Here is a 21,019-nt window from a genome sequence, read left to right on the forward strand (position 1 = left end):
ACAGGTCACAAAACTGCTAAGACATCTTGCTGGCCTTTTTTCTTTTTCTTTGGACAGGGAGTCATGTAGCAAAGGGTGGACGTGTAGTCCTGCTTCTTATGTCTTCTAAGTGCTGGGTTTACTGTTGCGGAAGTTCTGGAGCCTTCCATAGTTTTGTCTTAGTTCGCATAGTTTGTTACCTTGGTTTCAAAGATACTGTGGGAGGTCTGTAAAGTGTGTGAGAACGAGTGCTTGTGGATCAGCCGTGTGTATGCTCATGTCTGGATCTCTGTATGACATCCGTGCATGTTCTTAACCTGACAGTGTGTTACTTTAGGTGTGTCTGCCGGAGCAGAAGGCCCTCTTTAGTATATACACGTCAGTGTACACATGCATACCTTAGTTCCCGGCTCCCACAGCCACAGAGCGCCATCAGTCGGGTAGCGCGGGCGAATGAGGGGGTCACACCCGCCTCGAGCGCCATCGACAGCTAGGAAAACCCGAGCGGGCTCCTGGCCCCTGGGAGGCCTTCGCTCCCGCGGAGCAGCACGACCCGGAGACCACTTTGGAGTCGCTGTCTCTCGCGCGCGCACTCTAGTGGCCTAGTCAGGCAGCGAAGACGGAACGAGTGGGCGGGGCCGGCGGTGACGGAAGTGAAGTCACTTCCGGGCTGGGGTGTTTGTTTGGACTAGAGAAGGGAGGCGGCGGGCGAAGCGCACGTCGAGCGGGGGAGCGGCGCTGCCTGTGGAGATCCGCGGAGGCCGACAGGACTCGTTGGCTGCCGTGCCCGCTGCCGTGCACTGGGTGAGGGGTCCCCTCAGACGGAGCGCTGCGAGGGCCGCGGCGACCCCGGCGGGCGAGAGGCCGCGCTGGCTCGGCGAAAGCCGAAGGGGGCAAAAAAAAGGAAAAAGGCGGCTGTGGGCCGCTCCCCCCCCCCCCAGCCCGGCTTGACCTCGGCTGTGCCGGGCCCGCTTCCGCCGAGTGTGAGGGAGACGTGGCCGCGGCTCGTTCCTCCCCGTTTCGTTATTGACGATTTGGGTCGCACGGCCGCCTGCCCCGGGCCTCGGGTGGGGGCGCGCGAGCGTGGCCGGGAGGGCGCGGCCCTGCGCTGCGCTCGGGTCGCGGGGCCGTGGACGCGTCCAGTACCTCTCCCCTCCCTGCCCCCCCACTGCCCCACCCCACCCCATCGCTGCTCGGGCAACAAAGCTCATTGTTTCTGCCCCCTCGACGCCTGCGCGTCGCCACGCGCGGCCCCCGCCGCCGCGCCTGCGCGTTCCTGCCGAGCCTGGGGTTTGGGGAGGCAAGGGGCCAAGGGGCGGGCGGGCTGCCGGGCCGGCGGCGTCCCCGGGGAGCGTTCCGTAACGGTCGGGCGGCTGCTGTCTTCCGACCCCTTCCCTCTCCTCACCGCCTCCGCCCCTCCGTCTTAAGCCGTGTCAGGCGCTCCGGAGGCGTCCTTTGTTCGGGGGGTGCTGGGAACCCGCAGCGAGGCTCGCAGCGAGGTGGACGTGAAAGGCCCACCCCGTTCATTGTCTGACACCGGTCCTCCTGCCCTTCGGGGGCGTGATTATTCCCCCACCGCTGCTAACCCCAGCGACAAGGACGGGGGTGGGGGGAGTCGTAGGGCTTCTGGCGAAGTCAACTTCTGAAAACGTGTTGCAGGAGCTTCTCCCTAATTTTGAAGCTCCAAATCCCTAGAGATAATGTGGTTTTCATTTTTGCTGATAGCCTTTTGGACGCTTGTTGCAGTAAATAATTTTCGTTTTTGTGTGTGCTGGCTGAGCGTTTCATTTATCGCGGTGGCGCGTTTTTCACACGTTTCGTTTAGGTGTTGATAAGCGTTGGTTCATGAAGTAATATCTGAAATTTAAGCTGTAGATCATTTCAGCTAGGAAGGGAAACTATGCAACGACTTTAATGAGCTATTCAGTAGTGGCTCTTCTGTGGTTCAGTTTTTGGTTTGTGAATGACAGGCTATTGACCACGGCCAGTGTTAATGACCTTGAACAAAACCATTCTCGCGTGTATGTAACCCAAAGATAGGTAACGTTCAAAAAAATTACACCCTATTTGTATTTCTATAGTAAGGGCGATTCCTGTAATGGTTAAAGGCTGTGCATATTGGTCCTTGAGAACTCAAATTGAGTTAGGTAATGTCTACCCTGTGTGGGAAACAGAATAACTTTATAGTGGCGTTTTCTTCCAATAAGCAAATCTTACTTGAGTTTATCGCTTTATTACCATAGATAGTGATGCCTTCATTTTAATGAAAGTTATAAAATGTCCAGTTACAGCCATAATAATAGGTATTATGGAAGCTTGAAGGTAGTATTTAATAACCTTTTGCGCTTTCACGTCTTTTTGTGATTTACTTATATTTTCCTATTCATGACAACGTGAAGTAGAGTTAAGTTTTTTCCTTACCTATTTTGAAGTTGAGAAAACAGGAGCTTGGCAGATTATTTAGCAAGTACATATATCATTTAATTATGTCAGACATTGTTCTAAGCAAACGTCTTTGATTTCCCCCATATGTCTTTGGTTTTCATGAGACAGGGTTTCTCTGTGTAACAGTCCTGGCTGTCCTGGAACTCACTCTAGACCAGACTCACCTCGAACTCAGATCTGCCTACCTCTGCCTCCCAAGTGCTGTGTTTTAAGGGGTGCGCCACCACCGCCAAGCTGTCTTACGTTTTGATACCTGGTTGCATAAATTAGTGTTTCTGATGTAGTTGAGCTTTTGACTCAAATGATGGAGAATGCCGAGCCATCCTTACTCTTAACAAGTCACCTTTATAGCATTAGCGATTAATGTTAGATCATACACTTTGAGTTGGGTTTTTATTGTTGCTTGTTGTGCAACAACCAATAACTCCAGCCCTTTGAAGCGGTCTTGATAAATTGACCAGACTGCCTACCTTTCTGCTTCCCAAGCAGCCAAGATTTCTGGCATGTGCCACCACATGGGCAGGTTCTAGTCTTTGATTGGGGTTTTTCTGTAACATTGTTTCACTCCTGCAGGTATAAGACCTGTGGTTTGTTTTGTTTTTTTTAACTTATTCCCTGCTTTAGATGGTTGCCTTTTCTAAATGATTAACTGGTTGTGGTTAGGTCTGGTTTATAATCCTAGAATTTAGGAGATAGAGGCTGACTTGTGTTACATTACATTACGGACAGTCTAAAAATATATATAAATATAGGAGACAGAGGCAGGTGGATTCTGTGAGTTTGAGACCAGATTGGTTTACAAGTTAAGAGGCCAGCGTGGACCATTTAGTGAGACCCTGACTATAAATAAGTAAAGACCAGTGCTGGGTGACTGTAATCCCAGGTCTCAGGAGATGAAGGCAGAAGGAAGCCTCAGGACCTGAAGGCCACTCTTGACTTACAAGTCCCTGTCTCAAAAGGGGGCTGGGGAGTTAAGCTGGAGCTGGTGCTCCCAGTTAAGAAAAGTGCTTGTGACCCTTACCGGGGACTCATTTCAGTTCCTGGCGTCTACATGGCAGCTCTCAGCCCTCTGTTACCTCAGTTCCAGAGCATCTGCTATCTGCTGCCCTCTCCTTACCACTGGAGCACGGGGCGGGCGTGTGGGCGTGAGTGTGTGTGTGTGTATAGGCAAAACACTCACACAGAAAATTTAATCTTGAAAAGGTATTTATTTTATGCCTCTTTTTGCTGCATATGTGTATTTCAGCCATCTGTGTGCCTAGTACCTGCAGAGATCAGAGGGTAGCGTAGGATCTCCTGGAACCAGAGCTAAAGATGGTTGTGAGCTACCATATGGATGCTGGGAACTGAGCCCTGAAACAAGTGCTCTCAGCTGCTGAACCCAGCTCTAGGTACTTTGATGAGGATGGTGAGACTTAGGCAAAATAACTGATTTACCCATTACACAGCTAGGAAGAGTAAAGCAGACTGGCCATAGCTAGCATTTCATTGTTTTTGCTTTTAACATAGGGACTCACTATATAACCCTAGCTGCCCTGGAACTCAAGAGATCTGTCTATTGAGTGCTGGAATCAAAGGCATGCTCCCCCCCAACACTCCTCCTTTTGAAAATAAGTCTTCTGTCCAGGTGTTGGTGGCACACACTTTTAATCCCAGCACTCAGGAAGCAGAGGCAGGTGGATCTCTGTGAGTTCGAGGCCAGCCTGGTCTACAAGAGCAAGTTCCAGGACAGCCTCCAAAACAATACAGAGAAACCCTGTCTCTAAAAACCAAAAAAAGAAAAGTCTTCTGTGCACATCACATTGTACAGCTGACCTTCAAGTTCAGGCCCTGCTGCCTCGGCCTTCCAGGTGTTGAGATTACAAGATGTGCCTCACTGTTTGGCTCTTAGGGCCGCCGCCTTTTCATTGCCTTGTAGTGTCAAACATTAAGGTAGAAATTTAATGCTTCTTGAAAATGTCTGTGTGGAAAAGGACTAATGAAAATTTTTTTCTTTTATGAATTTTGTTTTTGAGACAGGGTCTTATTACATAGCACAGGCTGTTGTGCGATGTTTTACTCTTTTGGCTCTTTTAGTCTTTTTTGGACTTTTGTGGGGGCATACCACCCAGCTCCCAAATAAATCACACAGAGGCTCATTACTATTTATAAAAACAGCCTTACCTGGCTGGAGAGACAGCTCAGAGGTTAAGAGCGCTGACTGACTGCTCTTCCAGAGGTCCTCAGTTCATTTCCCAGCAACCACATGGTGGCTCACAATCATCTACAATTCAATCTGGTGTCCTCTTCTGGCGTGTAGGCAGGACACTGTGCATGTAATAAATAAACAAATCTTAAAAAAAAGAAACCCCGCCTCGAAAAACAAACAAAATAAACCATTAAAAAAAAAAAAAGACAGACTTATCTTGGTTTGTTACTTGCCAGCTTTTCTTAATTCAAGTTATCCCATCTAATTTTGGCCTTGTGACTTTTTCCTTTTCTTCTGCATATGTTGCTTTAACTCTTTCTTAATGGGTAGCTGATCCCTGATGTCCTCTCCTCTTTCCCTTGGTCTCTCATTGCTTGTTCCTTCCTTTCCTCTTGCCTGCCAGCCCTGCCTATCCTTGTTCCTGCCTCCTATTGGCTGTTCATCAGGTATTTTAGACAGGCAAAGAACCAGGCACAGCTTCATAGAGTTAAATGTGTAATATAGACAAAAGTAACACACCATAAAATAATATTCCTCAACACCAGGCTGACTTAGAACTTAATATGTAGTCTAGGGTGGCCTGAAACTCAGGATAGTCTTCTACTTCACGTCCTTGGGTAATAGAATTACAGATTGTACTTAACAGCTGAAGAAACTGGTAGAGGGTGTGTGTGTGTTTGTGTGTGTCCTAAAGAATACAACTGAAGCCTGAAGCTAAGGAATCAGTAGTTCAGAAAAGAAAAATTAATGCCTATGAAGGCAAATTAATGAAAGAAACAAAAGATGATTCTATTTGAATTTCTCCCCCCCCCAGATGGTTTCTCTGTATTGTTTTGGAGGCTGTCTTGGAACTCACTCTGTAGACCAGGCTGGCCTCGAACTCACAGAGATCCACCTGCCTCTGCCTCCCGAGTGCTGGGATTAAAGGCGATTGCCACCAACCCTGTCCTATTTGAATTTCAATGAGAATTTTTTTGATTTTTTTTTTTCAAGACAAGGTTTCTCTGCATAGCCTCTGCCTACCCAGCTACCCTTCTGGTTTGAGAATTCTTAACATATGAAACTAGTGGAGAAAGATGGTAGAATTATATTTAAAGTTTTAGTAGTGATATAAAATGACACAGCTGGAAACAAATATGTGAGGAATTTCAGGTGGGAACAAAGATAAAGGACATGATCTCGTGAAAACAAACTTAAATTGAAGATGTTAGCTGATTTCTAAGCAGATTAATAAGGAAAAAATTACTAATCAAAATCTGGTAAAACTTGTGAATCTGAGGTGGGTTTGGTTTTGGTTTTTCAAGACAGGGTTTCTGTGTGTAAGAGTCCTGGCTGTCCTGGACTTCGCTCTCTAGACCAGAGATCCACCTGCCTCTGCTTTCCGAGTGCTGGGATTAAAGGTGTCCGCAGCCTCTGCCTGCCTGAGTCTACGTTTTAAGATGTAGCCATCTCCCCTCCCTTGCCCGTCCTACTGAGGACCAAGCCTCTGTAACAAATATAAGAGCTCTCAAACTCAAATTCTCATGAGGTCAAGCTGTGTGTAATCACAAGAACAAACCACAGCTGGCAAATAAGCGTTTTTTTTTCCCCCCCACAAAGCCATGTAAAGGATAGTTTAAACATTTAATTGAGTAACAGCATCAAGCAATTGTTGAGTAATCTGAAGTAAATCCACTCCTATCTGCTTCACCTGGGAAGGAACATGAAACCATTCCAAGAACAATTCCATGTTGTAAAGAATCAGAGGTCACAAGATTCCTATTTTCTTGGAGTGTTTTCACAAGCATTCAGAACTCTCCTCACAGACTTCACTCCTGGACTGTTCCCACATATGTGTACATACAATTTTGGGGGGGCGGTTCCAAGACAGGGTTTCTCTATTGTTTTGGAGGCTGTCCTGGCGCTTGCTCTGTAGACCAGGTTTGCCTTGAACTCACAGAGATCCACCTGCCTCTGCCTCCCCAGTGCTGGGACTAACGGCATGCTCCACCAATGCACGGCATGTACATACACTTTTAATTGAAGTATATGCCTGGGAGATACAACTGCTGGGCCAAGACATGTCCTTATTTAATTTTAAGGGGCTGCCATATTCTTATAGAAAACAGCTGGCATATTACTCTCACCATTGATGAATGAGAGCTCTGGTTTCTTCACATTCTTAGATTTATTGTGTACTGTAGCTGTCCTAGAGGGTGTGGTCTGGTAACATTGTGACTGTGGTTTGTATTACTCTGATGATTAATGTTAAATTTTTTGTTGGTTGTGTTTTGGTTTTGGCTTCTTTTTATTTTTGAGAACCTGGCTCTTCAGGTTCTTCTGTGTATGAGTGAAGCAAAGCACTGTGTTCATGGGTGTGAACATGGAGATGTGGAGGCCGGAAGGTGACATGTGGTGTCTTCCTCAATTGCACTCCACATTTTTTGTTTGTTTATTTGTTTGGCTTTTTGTTGTTGTTTCAGTTTTTAGATCTTTTCTGTGTATGAGTTTTCCTTGCATGTGTCCTTGTGCATGCCTGGTGCCTATGGAAGTCAGAAGAGATTGTTGGGTCCCTTGGACCTGAAGTTAGGGATAGTTGTGTGTCACCATGTAAGTGTTAGGTTGAAATGTGAATCTTCAAGAGAGCAGCAAGTGCTCTCACTCCCAGGTGTCTCTATGGCCCTTCTGCATCTTATTTTTTGGAACAGGATCTCTCACTTAATGTGGAGCTCATAAGCATGGCCAGACTGGCTGGCCAGTGAGCTCGCTCCAAGGATCTACACTTCCCCAGTGCTGGAATTACAGGTGTATGCTACCTGAGTAGTACATACGAATTTTGTTCATCTGAACACACTGGTCTTCATGTTTGCTTGGTGTGCAGTTTACCAGCCTAAGGCCTTCCCTCTAGATCCCTCAACTTTTTGTTTTTTAGTTCTGTAGTTTCGTCAGGTCATATCACTGTATGAATTTGTGTACAAGTGACTATTACACATCTCTATCAATTTCAAGCTTAACTAGGAAAATAGTAAAGAATGAAACGTCATGTTTTAATTTTTAACCTCAAACTCAGATCCTCCTGCCTCTTCAAACAGAGTGCTGGAATTAAAGACATGTGCCACCAATTTGACTAGCCTAATTTTTACAGGTAATTAAATTACATTAAGTTATTGGCTGTTGGGTAGATTGTGAGAAATTTATCAAATATAAGCAAGTGACTACCATTATATTTGGAATAAAGAAGGTACTGATATGTATAAAGCCCTAACATGTTTGAGAGCATGCTTAGGGTAATGTTATATTTGCCAGTAATTATAATGCACATAATACCTACCACTTCTAAACTCAGCTCAAGCTACACAGTTGATATATTTGCCAAACTGACTGAGAGAATACATTGTACTGACAGTAAACTTGATGACTACTTTCAAATCTATTCATAACACTTTGCAGGGTGTATCACAGTGTGCTTGTGGAGGTCAGAGGACAACCAGTGGCAGTCTTAAAGACCTAAGAGTCTGAGTGACTTATAGCCTAGAGTATGCTGTACAGTGACAGTGCCTCATCAAGATGGAACACAACCTACTGTATAATATTATTCTCTGATCTCCACATTAACACCTGCGTGTGCTCAATTTTTTTTTTTTCAAGACAAGGTTTCTCTGTGTAGCCCTGGCTGTCCTAGAACTCACGCTGTAGACCAGGTTGGCCTTGAACTCAACCACCTACCTCTGCCTCCTGAGTGCTGGGATTAAAGGTATGCACCACCATGCCTGTCTTAAAAAAAAAAAGTGTGGGAGCCAACAACATGTCTCAGCCTTACTGAGTTTGGCTCCCAGAACCCACGTGGTAGAAAGAGAGAACCAACTTCTATAAAATGTCTACTGGCTTCCACACATACGGCATGGCATGTGTATACACCATATTTGTTTTTTTTTTGTTTTGTTTTGTTTTTTGAGGCAAGGTCTCACAGAGTAGCTAGTCTTGGAACTCAAGATTACCTACCTACCTCTGCATCTTGAGTAATGGGACACAATAAAAATTTTTAATCAAGTAGAGCTGGGTGTTGGTGGCGCACCCCTTTAATCCCAGCACTCGGGAGGCAGAGGCAGGTGGATCTCTGTGAGTTCGAGGCCGGCTTGGTCTACAGAGTGAGTTCCGGTACAGCCTCCAAAACAATACAGAGAAACCCTGCCCCGAAAAAAATTTTTTTTAAAACAAGTAGGTGGCACTGAACTTCTGGCCTTCACACGTGTGTGTCTTCACACAAACAAACGAATGCTCTATTTCTGGATCTCAAGCCTTTCCCTCAGCTATTTCTTAGTCATTTTAGGAAAGAAAGCTTTCCAACTGATGTAACATGTACCTCTAACACCTTGGTGGGTGGTAACAATAGCAGGTGTGTCCATTGAGAACTGAAAGATGACTGTACTCTACTTTAAAGGTTAAAAACGACAACGAACACCAACCATGAAAGATCCAAGTCGCAGCAGTACTAGCCCAAGCATCATCAATGAAGATGTGATTATTAACGGTCATTCTCATGAAGATGATAATCCATTTGCAGAATACATGTGGATGGAAAATGAAGAGGAATTCAACAGACAAGTTAGTTTTGTGTACAAACATAAGTCTTTTCTTTTGTAGCTTCACGCCTTTCATATATGTATTTGACCCCGTGATGTGTGTGTAGTCCTTTGTGTGTGGGGTAAAGATTTACGTGCTACGGCTCCTGTTGTACTTGGCTGCTAACTACTGCCAGGCTGAACCTAAGCTCACTGAAATGACTTGGGCACCTTGCTTCAGGGTCCCACCCTAGAGACAGAAGAATAGGGTGGAGCCTGGGAAACCGAATGAATCTCCCAGAGTTTCAGCTTGAAAACCACTGCCTTAAACCAGTCAGACCTCTGCATTACAGTACAAATCTTAGAAAATTTAGGAAACGGGAGTAAACACCACAGATGTCTGGTACAAAATTGGTCTGTTTTTCACTAGAGAGCTTCAGTCTTTTTGGTTTTTCAAGACAGGGTTTCTCAGTAGCTATGCAGCCATTCCTGGAACTCATTCTGTAGACTAGTCCAGGCTGGCCTTGAACAGAGAGTTCTGTCTCTGCCTCCCAGTGCTGGAGTTAAAGGCGGGCATTGCTAGCACCGGCTCACTTCACTTTTTCCTTACAAATTCCTAGAATAACCCTAAACAGATCTCCCTTGGTGTTTGTGTTTTGGTTTTTGGTTTTTTTCTTCCCTGTAGTACTGAAGCAGGGAAGAAAGTTTCTAATTTTTTAATTTGGTGTTGGAGATCAAACCCAAGGCCTCATGTATAGTGATATATATCTACCAATGGGGTGTGTGTGTGTGTGTGTGTGTGTGTGTGTGTGCGTGCGCGTGCGCGCGCGCTCATTACACTTCCAACTCCAAGAGTGTGAATGTGTGCACGCGTGCACGTGTGCTCACCATTCTCCTATCTCAGCCTTTAGGGTACTAGGATCCCAGGTGTGCACTGCTGGCCTGGAACTCATGGTGGTCATTTTACCTTGTTTTTCAAGTGTGGAGATGATATCTGTAAACTACACAGCCAGCCATATTACGAATTGATTTGGTTCTGTTCTGTTGAGACAGAGTGTCACTATTTACCCTTGACTAGCCTATAACTGGCTATGTAGAACAGGCTGGCCTCAGACTCAGGTGTCTGCTTGCCTGCCTCCTGAGTACTGGGATTAAAGGCATGTACTACCACACCCTGCCCTCATATTATGATTTCAAATGGCTTAGTTTAAGATATTTTAAGCCAAACTTAGGGATGTCTTACCAATTATGCTATAATTATCCCTTATTTGTCATAACTCTAGATAGAAGAGGAGTTGTGGGAAGAAGAATTTATTGAACGCTGTTTCCAAGAAATGCTGGAAGAAGAAGAAGAACATGAATGGTTTATTCCAGCTCGAGATCTCCCACAGACTATGGACCAAATCCAAGACCAGTTTAATGACCTTGTTATCAGTGATGGCTCTTCTCTGGAAGATCTTGTGGTAAAAAGTCATTTCTCATCTTCTTAGACCCTACCTCATCTTTCCCATAAATGGAAAATCCAACTACACTCTATTTAAGAAGAGTTCCATATCTCTTCCCCTTTGAAAATTTTCCCGCTTTTTTAGATTGGAAGCAGAGACCCCAGTGTCATTTATATAGAATAACTTGTTGCTTCCAACCTTGATGTTGCATTAAACTTACTGTTAATATGATTTGATTATATAAAAGTATCTTGATGAAAAGTTTTGCTCTTTAATTGTTACAAAAACATTTGGTAAAATTTGGACATTTTTATTGATAAAATTTCTTAGATCTCCTGATTGGTTTTCTTTGAGATACTTTTACAAGTTCTTGGCAGAAAAAGAATGCAAAGCTAGATTCATATTCTCAGTATTGTTACTGGTAATGTGTTTGCAATAAAGTTCTCATCGTCACTAAAGTAGAACCTGATGAGTCTTTTACTAAAGTTAAGATAAAAGATTTTCTTGTTTTGTAAGGTGGGTGAGTGGTTGAAACAGGGTTTCACTCTAGCACAATCCAACCTGAAACTCAATGCTTAGCACTGACTAGCTTCAAACTTAGAGCAATCCTCGTGCCCCAGTCTACCAAGACTTGCGATTACAAGCATGAGCCATCATCTCCACAAGATTTTTAAATTACAATTTTTCTGGTTTTGAATGTTCACCTTTCTGGCCAAGAGAATTATCTGTAATTCCTAGGTCTGGAATTTCTCCATTGTTGTCTGTTCACTGTGCCTTCCTTTACTAAGCTATTTATCATAATCACCTAAGTTTCAAAAACCAGGTGTTATGCATGGTAATTGTTTAAAAGCATCCCAAACGAGATACTTAGAATCATCTTCCCCATCAGGCTTTTGGAAACCATTCTGCAGCCAAGAACAATAGAGAAAACATTGAAATTTACATTGTGGTATAGTCTTCCTTGCAGTAAATAACAGTAACCCAGAACCTCAACATACTGTTTATGGCTCCATAATGTTGTGTGAAATACTATTGATGCTCTTATGAAGAAAGGCCTTTGCTAGGCTTAATGTATAACCTGGATTTTGCATAAATCCATAACACAGAAACTGATTTGCTTAACTCAGATTATTCAAGATTACTTTAATTCATTCTTAGACATCTCTAGCTGCCAGACATTATATATTCAAGACTTCTGGGTTTTGCAATTAAACCATGCTCACTCTTCTTCCTTTATTTGTGTGTATGTAATGCTGAAGGTCAAGCCCAGGCCGGGAACATTCTAGTCTTTAGTTAAAATGTAGATGTGTTTCCCCTGTGGGAATAGAGAATATTTATCTCAATTTTAAGTTATTGGTCCAATGTGTTATTTAGTATTGTGTTTTGGTCTTAAAATACATGGCATTGGAATTAAATTCAGTTTCAAAACAAAGCAAAAAAAAAAAAAACCCTACCTGCATGTCTATGTTTACCCCTGGAATCTCCTGGTTTCTTTTTTTTTTTTTATCAACTCTCAACTTTGAATGTAGAGAATTTCCAGCTCTTTTTCCTTTATATTGACATGTACACTTAGGAAAGTAAAAGTGAAGAACAGAATAAAGCTAGTACAAGACTCTAGAGTTCGTAGAGACTTTGGCCTACTCTTCTGATGTTTTTGAGCTGATGTGGAAATGGAGTCTCGAGAGGGTGACTTGTCCAAGCTTACACAGGAATTTGAACTAGATAGTGCTGTGATTTCAAACTCCGGTCTGCTGTCTGCTGTGTAGCTTTCTTTTCCTTTTACATCCAGTACCTCCTGTGGGAATTAGAAAGCAGCAGTTGTAGAAAGAAGATGACCTCCAAGTTTTCAGTGACAGTCATAAGTAAATTGACCAACAGCCAACAGTGCCCCAGTTAATCTAACTGTGGACATGTATTTGACATGTTTGGAAGTGTTGCAGAGCATCAAGTACAGTTGACATAATTCCTTATTCCATGCTTTTATAGATTATATGAAGTTAATGGGTTTGTTGTACTTAATGTCAGCTCCTACTTTAGAAGTTAATACAATAGGATTTGAGGTCTCTAGTGGTGACGCACGCCTTTAATCCCAGCACTTGGGAGGCAGAAGCTGGTAGATCTCTGAGTTCAAGGCCAGCCAGGACTACATAGAGAGACCTATATAAAACAAAAAACCAGAAAAAGGATATAGAGCTTACATCACATTCTTTCTCTGCCATTGGTTTTTGGGTTTAGGTATAACTGTAGTCCAATCTTTGGTATTTCCTGAGATATTTTTTACATTAGATCTAGGCAGAATGCTTCTGAGAATCCACAGCCAACTGTAATGAATTTGCTTTTTTTCTTCTTCTTATGTACTTATTTTCCAGGTCAAGAGCAATCTGAATCCAAATGCAAAGGAGTTTGTTCCTGGGGTGAAGTACTAACATATTTGAGTAGACGGGGCCCTCTTTTGGTGGATGTAGCACAATTTCCACACTGTGAAGGCAGTATTAGAAGACGTCATTGTAAAAGCTCTCTCGTCACTGTGTTACACTTATGCATTGCCAAAGTTTTTGTTAGTCTTGCATGCTTAATAAAAAAAAAAGTGCTGAGACTGTTACTAAGTAAGAAGCTGTCACACAGTTACTGAAAGTAGAATGGCCCCATGGCTTAATGTAAAGACAGCAATGGAAGAAGCACCAGTCAATTGTGACAAAGAACCAAATTAAATAACCTCCAACTCTCACTGAATTGTCTGTCTTTGAGGCTAAACTGGTCCCTTAGGATTAATTGACTTTTTAATGTCTACACTTTGCAAAAAATAAGTAAATGAGCAAGTTTAAGTTAGGTTCTGATTGCTAAGCAGATTTCTCAGTTGCATTTGTCCATTGAAATTCCCTTTTCTGAAGAAAGTCTGTGAACTGGAGTGTCATTACACAGAATGTCTGACAGGTTACCTTGGTGATCAGTCTGGCTTTTGCCTGGTGCATTATCATGTTAGGAACCCTGGGTTCTCCAGTGGTGACCTTGAGGAAATACAATTTGAGGCTTGTGTCTTCTGAGGGTCCCTTGCATCCTAGCCATATATGTGTGAAGTCTAACACAGGACCAACACAGCCCATAATCCAATTGAAGCACTGAAGGGTGGTGGCGTGGTTTTGAGTGGTGCTCTTCCTTGCTTTGCTAGCCATCATGACTATAGTCTGCAGCACAATTTTCCTTTTAACAAAGCTAGAACAGTTTTGGCTTCTTAAACTTCATATTTGGGTAGGTTAAGCTGCCATACGTGTTCAGTGTGAATAGTGTTTAAGTTGAAAATATTGTAAAAAAATTATATTTTTTCAAAAATATTTAAAAAAATAAATAATAGTAGAACTGAGCTGATGCTTGTGTTTATTGGTACAGACTACAGACTCTCCAGTGCTGGTATTTATGTGGGCCTAGAGCCTCTGGTTGCTCTGTGGGTGAACTATGCTCAGAGAAGAGTATTTGCTAGCACACACAGTAGCTGTGCAAGTATCTCTCCAGTATTTTTGCCCTTGCTCTTTTGTTGCCAAGACTGCAGTATCTGAAATCTGAGACAGCCGTAGTATAAACTATGGTTGTGCTGGGGGTATGTGGTAGTGGTGGAGGACTTACTTAGCGTGTGCAGCAACGTGGACTCTCCTTGATATTATAGGCCATGTGGTCATTTATTGTTCTCGTTTGTTTTCAAGACAAAGGTTTCTGTGTAGCCCTGGCTGTCCTGGAGCTCACTTTGTGAACTAGGCTGGCTTTGAACTTGATCCACCAGTTTCCACCTCCCAAATGCTGGGATGAAAGGTGTGCGTCACCGTGCCCAACTTTAGTACATGTTTTCAGAGCCTGTTAGGAGGTTCTAGCAGGGGAGCGCAGCTACTCGAATACCCTTGACGGAAGACCGGTCCTCCTCTATTCGGGGGAAGGTCGTCCTCTTCAACTGATCGCTCAGCTTCTGGAGAGACGCACATGGAGCGGTGAGGGAGGAAGGGGACCCCCGCCTAGCCAGCCAGATCACCCTCACATCCTATTGTATGTTTTGAGACCGTGTATAGCTACATAGCTTGAAGCCCAGCTTTGAACTCAGGGTCCTCCTTGCCTCAGGCTTCTGGGTGCCAAGATTACCTTGTTCTCCTGTGTGATTATTTCTGGCTCACATTCCTTGTGGAAAACTCTGAAGTTTTTTTGTTTTGTTTGTGGTGCTGGAGGTTGGACTTAGGAACTGTTTTCTACATGGTATTCAACCACTGTTAACTGGTCATCTATCTACATCTTCAACCCCACTTGAGGGACTTTGAGGTTTTTCCAAGACAGGGATCCTCTGTGTAGCCCCAGCTGTCCTACAACTCACTTCGTAGACCAGACTGGCCTCAGACTCACAAGAGATCTGGCATGTACCACCAAGGCTGGCTTTAATTTTCTTGTTCTTGGCATTTTGAGACTACAGACGTTGCATTTATTTGATGTAGATTTATATTTTGTCTGCATGCATATCTGCACACCAGAAGAATATAACTCCTGTAAGACTTCAGTTATAGACAGTTGTGAGCTGCATGGGATGCTGGAAATTGAACTCGTGCTCTTTACTGCTGAGCCATCTCTCCAGCCCCAGTTGTCTTTTTTTCCATGTGTGCGCCGTGCGTGCGTGCGTGCGTGCGTGCGTGTGTGTTGTGACCTGCTGTATGCGTGCTGGGAATTGAACCAGGATCCTCTGGGAGAGAAGTTAGTTGTTGCTTTTTGGTTTTCTTGGTTTTGTTTTTGAGACAAGGTCTTCTTATGTAGCCCTGGCTCTCCTGGAGCAGGCAGTATAGACCAAGCTGGATTCTGAAATCTGTCTGTGTCTGCCTCCCAAGGGCTGGGATTAAATGTGTGGACCACCATGCCTGGCAGCAGGCAAGTTCTTTAAAAACCTCTGGAAAAAACAGTCATGTTTGACACTTGTTCTTTGGGAGGCCATAGTCCCTTCGTTTTCTAACTGCTCGGAACCAGATGTACCACAAGGGGCACCACTCAGTCAGGCTGACCTCAGTCTCCTGTGCTCCTGCCTCTGCCACCACAGCAGACAGAAGCCACCTCTCACTCCTTTCAGTGGAGTGCTGCTCGTTTGGGGGAGAAAGCATTCAAATTAGCCAGAGACAGGTGTCTACATTTTAGGCAAAATTAGGATTCAGAAGTATCCACACATTTTGAACCCTAAAGACGAAGGATCATCCCCTATGGACTTGTACTAGCAGATTTATGGTACTGAAGTAACTGAAGATGATTTTAGTTTTATGACCACTAATGCTGAAACAGACGTATATGTGGAAGGATTTTTCCTGTTTAATGTCTTAGTGTTTCAACCTTTTCCATGCCAAACATTATCCAGATGTAGTGATGCACACCTGTAAAATTCCTGCATTTGAGGCGCTGGAGAGATGGCCCAGTGGATAAGAGCACTTGTTGCCCTGGCAAGAGGACCCAGGTTTGATTCCCAGCACCCACATGAGGGTTCATAACTGTCTATGACTCCAGTTGCAGGGGATCCGATGCTTGCTTCTGACCTCTGTAGGCACCAGACACGGGCATGGTATACACATATTTGTAGGCGCTGGAGAGATGGCTCAGAGGTTAAGAGCACTGACTGCTCTTCCAGAGGTCATGAGTTCAATTCCCAGCAACTACATGATGGCTCACATATTTGTAGGCAAAACACTCAGGTACATAACATGGATTACCTTAAAGTTTTCTTTAAATCCTTATATTTTGAGAGAGAGGGTCATGAATTGAGAGGAGGTAAGCTAATCTTAGTGGCTTATGCCATTAATGCCAGTACTTGAGAGACTGAAAAAATGTATACAGTATATAAGAATTCAAAGATACAGGCTAGCAGTAACTACCTACAGACTCTAGTGTGTCTGGTAGGATTAATATTTCAGTGTACATGTAGCCATTTGTGGCCCACAACAGTTGGGAATTCCTGCTCTCACTATAACATGCCTAAGGAATCGCACCCAAAGCCCACACATGACTTTTTATCCAGCCTGCTCAGCCTCCCACAAGAGCCGTAACATCCTACCTTTTGTAGTTTCAGACCTTGGTGCACACAGACTCGGTTTCCGTATTGTTTGGAGTGTCTTCTACAACTGGAGGCTGAGTTTTTGACTTTTTAGAAAACCCTCTGAAGACTGGGCAGATGGGAATGTATCTGAAAAAGGCAGTGCCCTTTACTATGCCCATCCCGAAGGGGAAATCGTAGCTCTTCAGACTGGCTGACGTCTCGCTGTTGGTGTGGGCTCCAGCTTTCCACTGCATCAGGCCTCTTTCCTCTGGGCTCCCTGCAGGACAATGGGGTCATTTAGGAGGGCAGCAACCCTGTGCCACCCCAACTTCATGCAACCAGTCCCAAGCACACGTCTACAATCAAGGGTTGGTGAGTTTGCATTGCTAGGCAGTTTTGTATGCTAGGTAAGCACTCTACCACCCTGGATGCCTTTAGTTGCCAGAGCTGACAAACCCTAGAAGACAATGCTCTGAGAAACAATAAAGACTAATACATGGGACTGGAGAGATGACATAATAGTGAAGTCAGTAGCACTGACTGCTCTCCCCAGAGGATCCGGGTTCAATTCCCAGCACCCTCATGGCGGCTCACACCTGTCTGTATTTCTAAGGTCTGCTACCCTCACACACGCATACATGCAGACAAAACACCAATGCACATAAAATGTACAATATATTGCAAATGCAATAAAAATTTTCTTAAAAGATTAATGCTGTGTAGCTACAGCATCAAGCACTGTGCTAAATAATCTCATTATTTCAGAACACCCCTGGGATGTATGTAGGCCCTGCTACACTAATTTTTGAAGAGTCAGGTGGCGGTGGCACACGTCTGTAATCTCAGCACTCTGGAATTTGAGGCCAGCCCAGTCTACAGAGCTTTTTTTTTTTTTTTTTTGAGAATAGTCATTTTACTGGTGTCTGAACTGGGCCATGGTGGCACACGCCTTTAACCTCAGCAGAAGCAGGTAGATCTCTGCAGAGAAGAGTTCCAGGACACCCAACGCAGCCCTGTCTCAAAACTAAAGATTAGCTTTACTCTGTGTCTGAATGAATATAGGGCTGGCTAGTATGTGCTGGGTTCACCAGACCCAAACAGTGTCTAGGTTGTATGTGGGAGTAAGGACGGTTTCTTTGGTTTGGTTTTGTTTTCAAGACGGGAGTTCTCTGCTGTCCTGGAGCTTGCTCTATAGGCCTGGAACTCACAGAGACCCGCCTGCCTCTACCTCCCGAGTGCTGGGATTAAAGGTGCACTCCAGTTTCGTCTCCTGTTTTGTGTCAGGATCTCGAACTGTTTTGCACACCGTCTTCAGTGTGACTCGGGCCCAAGCTGGTAGATTCCACCAGCTTTTTCTGAGCTGCGTTTGCGTTTGGCTCTTCCTCTGAGGTATAAGTCAGCTGTAGTGATAACATGGCGATAATGCCAACGCTGGGTAGATACAGACAAGAGCGGGTCAAGTTTCAGCCAGTTGGAACCGCACAGTGGGGTTAATGACCAGCCTTCACTGAGCTTTACCCACCCAGTTCCCGAAACCTGTCTGCACAGGTCTCGCGGTACGCTGGCTGGGAAACAAGCCCTTGACTGTCAGTTTTTGGTCTAATGTCACTTTATGGCATTGTTTGTTCCAACATTGGGGATTAAATCTAGGGCCTCCCGAATGCTTAGCAAGTGCTTCTCTGCTGATAGATCCCAGCCTGTCGGGTTTTGAGAATGAGGTGAGAGACACTCCATTGGTGACTCATTGTGGATGTCGGCTGCCTTTTGGATCTCACAGCAGGCAGTTTTTAAAATATATTTATGGGCATAGGCATACTGGGCCGTCACATTCCCACATTTCCCTGCAAAAACTTGGGCAAGCAAAGATTCATTTTGGGGGCTCCTCTGTGTAGCAGGCTGCTAACATATATATATGATATATATATATATATATCATAAAAATATACCATTTTTCCCCACAAACCAATGCTGCATTTTCACCTGTGCAACTCTGCAAAAATAAAGTTGCTTTCAGCCTAATGGCTATAGAGAATCGGTGAGGGACTGCCAAACCCAGAAATAACTCTTCAGACCTCGCCTTTTAGAGACCTGGGGATATATCACGGCTGGTCCTGCACTTCCCTCCCAAGCAGCACTGGCCCGTTACCTGGCACTGTGTTGTCCAGAATGAAAGCAAGGCACCCGCCAACAAACATCTCTGTGGTCAGCAGCACAGTTAGGATCTGATCCACTTCAGGAACGCCTGTGGGTTAAGTCAAGGGCCAACGGGCTAGTGGCCTTTTCTAGAAGGTAGAACTCAAGGGACTTCCCGCCTGCATAGTCCACTGACTTAGAAACTATCATGGCCGTGAAAGATTCCAAAGCCCTGACCTTCAGGCGTATCTGTACTCGTCTCTCCCGCCTTTGGGGACAGTCTTCTAGTTATTTGGACAATACTTATCCCCTGTGAACCCTCGCTCCGCTAAAAAACAGGTAGTAATAGCAAGCTTTAAATGTGCTCATTCAATGTTTCCATGAGATCCTAAGTAGCTAAATGGGTGCTTGTAATCCAGCTAATCCAGCCTCATTACAGGTGCTGGGGATGTGCTGTAGCACTTCATTGGTTTCCAGCTCGCATGTGTGAGACTTTTGAGAGGCCATTCCACTTTCCCCCATCTCCACCAAGGCAGTAGAGAACAAAGGGTACCTGTGTTGATAGCACCTGGGTTGGAATCCAAGTAATTGGGCAGCATGAGGCCAAAGAACATGGAGAATCCCAATACAAAGAGGTTGCGGGAGGAGTTCATGTCCACAAACTGCAGATTAGACAGTCCCACGGCGGTGATCATACCTGCCACAGCAGAGCCAATAGAGATCCAGCCTGCCCATATGGGTCCCGCCACTCCCCTTGGGCAGGCATCATACACTCACCAAAAAGGGTGCAAAACATTCCTCCCAGGATAGGGTCTGGGAGCGAGGCAAAGAGGGCTGTGAATTTGCCAATGACACCCAGGACTAGCATGATGCCTGCACCATACTGCACAACTCGACGGCTGCCCACCTGTAGGAAGGCCAGGGGCCCCGAGGGCAGGGTGTTAGGCATATATAAATGGACTCCAACACGGGCGAGGGGTGGGGCGGGGTAGGATGAAGGTGGAATGCTCTCACAGGGTAGGGCTAGGCCAAAACCAAGACTACTTAGGATTTGCAGCGCGGGAATGGGACTGTGCTGCTCTGGCTGGCGGCGCTGCACCTTGGTAATCCCTAGGACCCCAATGTTGGGACTGGATGAAGTGGACCCGTTGCCTGTGCCCAGTAGCCCAGCAATAATGCAGCAGATGCCTTCAGTGAAAATCCCCCTGTAAAGAAATGACGACTGAGGTGTTGGTCCAGCCCTATCGCCCATCTGACCCGTCACCTCGGCCCGCTTGCCCGCCCCTCGGGCTGTGCAGCCTGGCCGGCCGGCCCCACCTGCGGCATTGCACCCTGGAAGCTGGGAGGACAAGTCTGAGCTCCAGAACCGCGAAGATAGTAAAGGGTCCCCTACCCTACTGTACAGCGTAGTTAGACATTGCCCAAGGGGGCACAGGAAGAGCTGGGCACACAGTTGTCTGTGTAACTCGTTTCCCTCAGCAGTTCCCAGCTTTGACAGAGTAACCCCCCCCCCATTCCGTACTCAAGAAAAAAAAACGAGATCTAGAGGTGAGGGTGACTTTTCTCGCCCCAAGCCTTTAACAGGGCACCCTACACTTGCTTTCATAGCGGCCCCTCGGGATCAGACACATACCAAGGCGGGCGCATTACCTGTTGATAGCATGCACCGGAGGGGGTGGTGCGCCCGCCAGCCGGGCACACGCGTAGTAGTCGCCGATGGACTCGATGATGCCTGCCAGCGTGGCACTGAACATGCCCAGAACCGCGGCCACAGTCACCGTGGGTAGGCCCCACTGACCTGGGTTTGGAGACAACAAAGTAGGTTCTCGAGGCCACTCCGACGGGTTAGGAACAGACACAGAGTGTTACTTGAAAGGGAGATTGGCTGGTGGCGGGGGCTTGTCACAAACAGGGCCAATGGGTAGCCACGCGCACTGTCAGCTGGACAGAAGCCACCGGGCATCTCACAGGCGTTTTAGCCGGAGGGGGAAGCAGAAGGGACCGAGTGGGCTTGCTTACATGGGTAGGGGATGCGGATCCAGGGTGAGCTAGCCATGATGTCCCCTCGGGCATCCGTGCGTGCCTGGAAGCCATAGGCTGCGGGGTCTGAAGGCAGCACGTCAGTCAGGGTCAGCACGTAGCAGAGCAGCCACACGGTCATGATGGCCAGCACGATCTAGAGCAGGCAGCAGCGCGGGAGAGCGGAGCTGCAGGCACTGGAGACGGCGGTGCAGGCTCACGGCTCCCG

The 21,019-nt window shown here is 45.6% G+C and overlaps 2 protein-coding genes and 1 long non-coding RNA gene across 5 annotated transcripts in view; 1 reads left to right on the forward strand and 2 right to left on the reverse strand.

Annotated features, from left to right (window-relative positions):
* LOC121144394 overlaps positions 1-532 on the reverse strand; it is a 33,905-nt gene extending 33,373 nt beyond the window's left edge. The window contains exon 1 of the long non-coding RNA XR_005881755.1: positions 378-532. This is a non-coding gene — a long non-coding RNA (uncharacterized LOC121144394). The remainder of the gene's footprint in view (positions 1-377) is intronic.
* A 116-nt stretch (positions 533-648) lies between these two features.
* Paip2 (poly(A) binding protein interacting protein 2) lies at positions 649-13,959 on the forward strand. Its single transcript, XM_005065278.4, has 4 exons — positions 649-783; positions 9,033-9,196; positions 10,437-10,616; positions 12,968-13,959. Exons 2-4 carry the CDS (start codon positions 9,059-9,061, stop codon positions 13,022-13,024), a joined length of 375 nt encoding a protein of 124 aa, XP_005065335.1. The 5' UTR covers positions 649-783; positions 9,033-9,058; the 3' UTR covers positions 13,025-13,959.
* The window catches only part of Slc23a1 (solute carrier family 23 member 1), a 16,527-nt gene continuing 6,400 nt past the window's right edge, over positions 10,893-21,019 (reverse strand). The window contains exons 9-16 of one of the 3 annotated variants that reach the window (XM_040758098.1): positions 20,791-20,947; positions 20,422-20,569; positions 19,871-19,976; positions 19,549-19,678; positions 19,325-19,468; positions 18,785-18,880; positions 16,657-16,915; positions 10,893-12,393 (exon numbers count right to left, since the gene is read on the reverse strand). In XM_040758098.1, coding sequence (XP_040614032.1) covers positions 16,668-16,915; positions 18,785-18,880; positions 19,325-19,468; positions 19,549-19,678; positions 19,871-19,976; positions 20,422-20,569; positions 20,791-20,947 — 1,029 coding nt within the window. In that variant the 3' untranslated portion in view covers positions 10,893-12,393; positions 16,657-16,667. Of the gene's footprint in view, positions 12,394-14,253; positions 14,554-16,656; positions 16,916-18,784; positions 18,881-19,324; positions 19,469-19,548; positions 19,679-19,870; positions 19,977-20,421; positions 20,570-20,790; positions 20,948-21,019 lie in introns of those variants that run through there. The other 2 variants (XM_040758099.1, XM_040758100.1) reach the window with 2 other exon arrangements.

The sequence above is a fragment of the Mesocricetus auratus genome, unplaced genomic scaffold (genome assembly GCF_017639785.1).
Source record: "Mesocricetus auratus isolate SY011 unplaced genomic scaffold, BCM_Maur_2.0 Super-Scaffold_100015, whole genome shotgun sequence".
NCBI classification, from domain to species: Eukaryota; Metazoa; Chordata; class Mammalia; order Rodentia; family Cricetidae; genus Mesocricetus; species Mesocricetus auratus.

Coding starts and splice junctions, on each gene's coding strand:
- Paip2 (XM_005065278.4), top strand. CDS start 9,059: ATGAAAGATCCAAGTCGCAGCAGTACTAGCCCAAGCATCATCAATGAA. Junction 9,197..10,436: donor AAGAGGAATTCAACAGACAA/GTTAGTTTTGTG, acceptor TCATAACTCTAG/ATAGAAGAGGAGTTGTGGGA. Junction 10,617..12,967: donor CTTCTCTGGAAGATCTTGTG/GTAAAAAGTCAT, acceptor CTTATTTTCCAG/GTCAAGAGCAATCTGAATCC.